We start from the raw sequence: 4,560 nt of genomic DNA, 5'->3' as shown, positions 1-4,560 counted from the left end.
ATTTATATCTCGCATCCCATTGGAAGCTTGCCAAGCCAAAGAGGAAGCCAATCTTTGTCAATGCTTGCTGGATGCCCCAACCCTGCATCTTGAACCTCTCTGTCAACACCCGACCTCATTCAAATTCAAATCCCTCCCCAAGTCAAATCAAATCGTTAAAGAGGTTGTCCCTGATCCACGTGAAACCGCCACGCTGGACTCTTTTTAGCCGTGTCAAATACCTGTCGAGCCTCCTACCTGGCCTTTTTTCGCCATGTCATTAAAATGACTAGAGTTTAATGTATTGAACCTGGTTCACCGATCTGGACGGTTCAGATTGCACCCGATCCAGGAGGGCATCCAGGGCCGTAGATCCCAACTTAGGCCCATCACCGTGCCCTTTAGTGCCTGAGGGGGTCAATTTCCATTACTTAATCATAACCTCAATACTTATGCGGTGATGACGTGTCGCTTCGTCTTGTGACATCCCAAAATTGAGTCCCGCAAGACGAGTACGCGGCGGAAAGGGAATGTTTGCCGGCTGCGGCCGGGCGCACAGGAGGAGATAGCCCACAAACCGAGCGCGTATGGAAGGACTGCTCCACTAAGCATCCATCTCAGCGGCGGAGCAACCGGAAGAGCAAAGTAAGCGTCGTGCTATTTTCGATTCATTTTTATACGGCAAGAAAGCTCTGTTGGCTTGGAGCTTTGTCTAGTGATGTCCTTGGCCTTACAGACGAACCCGATGGCCCTAGATTTGGGGCATAAACCCAACACAGAGTCGCTATGGGTGGAGGGGGCTCCAATAATACATGCTGTCTTAAAGACATGCTGTCTTAAAGACATGCTACTCAGACGCGAGGCAGCAGAAGAGCCTCGCGCGATGACAGGGATGCACACAGCACACGAGGAACTGAACAACAGGAGGAGTGGTGGTGGTTGGAAAATGCTTAGCTTAGATGAAGCACTGTCATCTTTGGAAGAAGGGCTGCCTTCTCGGCCTTTGGTCCCTGACATTGCATGTCTCTTGCGCAAGTGCACAAAGGAGAGAAACCAGGTGTCTGCACTGCGCTTGCACGCCTACATGCTGAAATGTGAGCTGGAAGCTCATCCATCACTTGGAAACCGCCTCGTCTTGATGTTGGTGGAAGTTGGAAGCGTGTTCCATGCCCAGCAGGTCTTTGACAAGCTGCTGTATCGTGATTTGTCTTCATGGAACTCTCTCATCTCAGGTTATGTTAAACATGGAGAGTCAGGGCAGGCTCTCATCCTCTACCAGAAAATGCAAGAGGATGATTCTGTACATCCCAGTCCGTATACGTTTGTGGCCCTCCTTAAGGCTTGCGCTGAGCTAAAAGATCTGAAAAGTGGCCGCAAAATACATGCTGACATTGCTAGAAAACGGTTTCTGGAAAGAGACGTTGGTGTCGGCAATGCACTGGTCAGTATGTATGCCAAATGCAGCTCTCTTGCAAAAGCACAGGAAGTCTTTGACAAGCTTCCAGTTCGAAATGTGGTCTCATGGAATTCACTCATTGCAGGTTATGCCAAGCATGGGCGCGGTGAGGAAGCACTGAAGTGTTTTGAACAGATGCCCCATGAAGGGGTCTCTCCAAATGCTGTTACCTTTGTTTGCAGCTTGATGGCATGTGGCAGCATAGGAGCCACAGACAAGGGCCGAGAAATACATGCTGAGATTGTAAGAGAAGGTTTGTTGCAAAGAGACCTTCATGTTGGCAATGCACTGATTGATATGTATTCTAAATGTGGCTTGCTTGCGAAAGCACAGGAAGTGTTTGACAAGCTTTCAGTTCGAGACGTAGTCTCATGGAATGTATTAATTGCAGGATATGCCCAAAATGGGCGTGGTGAGGAAGCACTGAAATGTTTTGAACAAATGCAACATCTTGGCATCTCACCTGATGCAGTCACGTTTGTTTGCAGCTTGAAAGCTTGTGGACTCATAGGAGCCTTGGACAAGGGCCAAGAAATACATGCTGTGGTTTCCAGAAAAGGGTTGTTGGAAAGAGACCTTGTTGTTGGCAGCACCTTGGTTGATATGTATGCCAAGTGTGGCTCTCTTGCAAAAGCATATGAAGTGTTTGACAAGCTTCCAGCTCGAAACATAGTCACATGGAATGCGCTAATTGCAGCATATGCACAGCACGGGCATGGTGAGGAAGCACTAAAATGTCTTGAACAGTTGAAACACGAGGGTGTCTCTCCGGATTCTGTCACGTTTATTTGTAGCTTGAAAGCTTGCAGCAGCATAGGAGCCATAGACAAAGGCCAAGAAATTCATGCTGAGATTTCTAGAAAAGGGTTATTGGAAAGAGACATTGTTGTTGGCAACACACTGGTGGATATGTATGCGAAATGTGGTTCGCTTGCAAAAGCACAGGAAGTGTTTAACACGCTTCCAGTTAGAGACATAATCTCATGGAATGCACTTATGTCAGGATATGTCGAACACGGGCATGGCAAGGAAGCACTAAGTTATTTTGAACAGATGAAACATGAGGGGTTCTCTCCAGATGTGGTCACCTTTGTTTGCAGCTTGAAAGCTTGTGGCAGCATAGGAGCCACAGACAAGGGCCAAGAAATACATGCTGAGATTGCCAGAAAAGGGTTGTTGGAAAGAGATTATGTTGTTGGCAATGCGTTGATTGATATGTATGCGAAATGTGGCTCCCTTGCAAAAGCACAGGAAGTGTTTGACAAGCTTCCAGTTCGAGATGTAGTCTCATGGACTGCACTAATCACAGGATATGCTGAACACGGGTACGGTGAAGAAGCACTGGACTGTTTTCAACAGATGCAACAGGAGGGCATCTGCCCAAATGCTGCCACTTTCGTTTGCAGCTTGAAAGCTTGTGGAACCACAGGAGCCGCAAACATGGGTCAAGAAATTCATGCTGAGATTGCCAGAAAAGGGTTGTTGGAAACAAATCTTGTTGGCGGCGCATTGGTTGACATGTATGCCAAATGTGGTTGGCTGGCAAAAGCACATGAAGTGTTTGACATGCTTCCAGTTCAAGATGTGGTCTCGTGGACTGCGATAATCACAGGATATGCCCAGCTTGGAGAAAGTGAAAATGTTTTCCATGCATTTGACAAAATGGTAGGAGAAGGTATAAAGCCAAGTCTTGTCACCTTCATTAGTGTGCTTAATGCATGCAGTCACACAGGTCTAGTGGATAAGGGCCAAGTATATTTTGAGGCCATGAGCAAGGACTATGGTATCATCCCAACTATTGAGCACCACACCTGCATGTTTGATCTCCTTGGCCGTGCAGGCCAATTAGAGAAGGCTGTAGCGATGATCAAGAAGATTTCGCTCCATCCTGATCTTGTGGTGTGGCATACTGTGTTGAGTGCTTGTCGAAAGTGGGGCAATGTAGAACTTGGAAGGCAGGCCTTTGAACATGTAGTGCGATTGGATGAAATGGATCCTGCAGCTTATGTCTGTATGTATAACATATATGCAGATGTTGACATGCTGGAGTAGGAGACCAAATTTGAGGCCATGAGAGTGGATAAATAATCATGGAAGAAGCCAGGACATTGCTGGTGAACTGATGATAGTTGGATTGTCCAATCATCATTGGTTGGGGGATAAAAGGCATTCCAAAAGCAAGAATATTTAGGCAAAGCTAGATCTTTCCCTTAAAATGAGGAAGGATATATGTTCCAGGTTGCACTGAGGTCATGTGACATTCCCAATGATGCAAAGATTGACTTTTTATATGGGCATAATGAGAAGTTCGATCACATGTTAAAAGTATTTAGGTTTGTATCGATTGCTATTCAGTTACTGCACTTGTATCTAAGGGTCGTGTCAGACATGACTGAGGACACGAAGGAGTCCTTTTCTTCCCCTCAAAATGAGGAAGGGTGTCCAGGTTTGCACTGCTTTTCAATGGACATCTGCAATGATGCCAAGATTGACATGTTATGTGGCACTGTGAAGTTGGCTTTTGCATCTCAAACGTATGTGGGCTTGTAATGACTACTAAGGATAGATTCAGGCATGATCACCCTCCTTTGGAGTGCAGCCATCTCTTGGTTTCAATTCTTTGGAATCTTGGTGGACTTTCTTGTGAATGTTTTTACTTGATTTGGGCTTTAAATTTTCTCATGAAAGTTCTTGCATTTGTGATGTCATTGTGTATACACAACAATGTGTAATTTCTTACATATTATGCAGATTTTCCCTCGAAGCATAGCGAGAGTGGCACGTTTCCACGTGAAGCTTTCTTTCCTTAAGACACGTCAACGAGGCTTTAAATTTGAGCAGCCACCAAGGTTTGTTGTCCTCCGTTTAGAAAGTAAAGTTTAAAGCTACAAAAGCACTCCATGGGTTCCTTGAGCACGGTGGCAATAAAATGATACATAATCTATGAGTATTATTCGCAATGAGAAGCCCTTTAGATGTAAACTCATAAGTATTATCTAGGCACATCACGTATATGATAATCATTGTGTATGTGGACAACCTTTTGACGTTAAATCATAGATAAAATATATCACAGACATATCATTGGTATGTCTAATTGTTTGAACATGATGAGTCTAGCATGG

At 45.3% G+C, this 4,560-nt stretch overlaps 1 protein-coding gene across 1 annotated transcript; it reads left to right on the top strand.

Moving 5' to 3' along the window:
- Window positions 1-478: 478 nt before the first annotated feature.
- Window positions 479-4,131, top strand: LOC147624144 (pentatricopeptide repeat-containing protein At2g39620-like). The gene is made up of 2 exons (XM_086819061.1): window positions 479-624; window positions 716-4,131. The coding sequence occupies exon 2, from the start codon at window positions 725-727 to the stop codon at window positions 3,485-3,487; it is 2,763 nt and encodes a 920-aa protein (XP_086675187.1). The 5' UTR covers window positions 479-624; window positions 716-724; the 3' UTR covers window positions 3,488-4,131.
- The last annotated feature ends 429 nt before the right edge of the window (window positions 4,132-4,560 follow it).

This window comes from Cibotium barometz, chromosome 25 (assembly GCF_041138505.1).
Source record: "Cibotium barometz isolate CiBa-2024 chromosome 25, ASM4113850v1, whole genome shotgun sequence".
NCBI classification, from domain to species: Eukaryota; Viridiplantae; Streptophyta; class Polypodiopsida; order Cyatheales; family Cibotiaceae; genus Cibotium; species Cibotium barometz.
The sequence above is the reverse complement of the archived record's forward strand: the minus strand, read 5'-3'. Positions and strand labels throughout refer to the sequence as shown.

Excerpts from the sequence above, each read along its gene's own strand:
- LOC147624144 (XM_086819061.1), top strand. The coding sequence starts at position 725 with ATGGCCCTAGATTTGGGGCATAAACCCAACACAGAGTCGCTATGGGTG.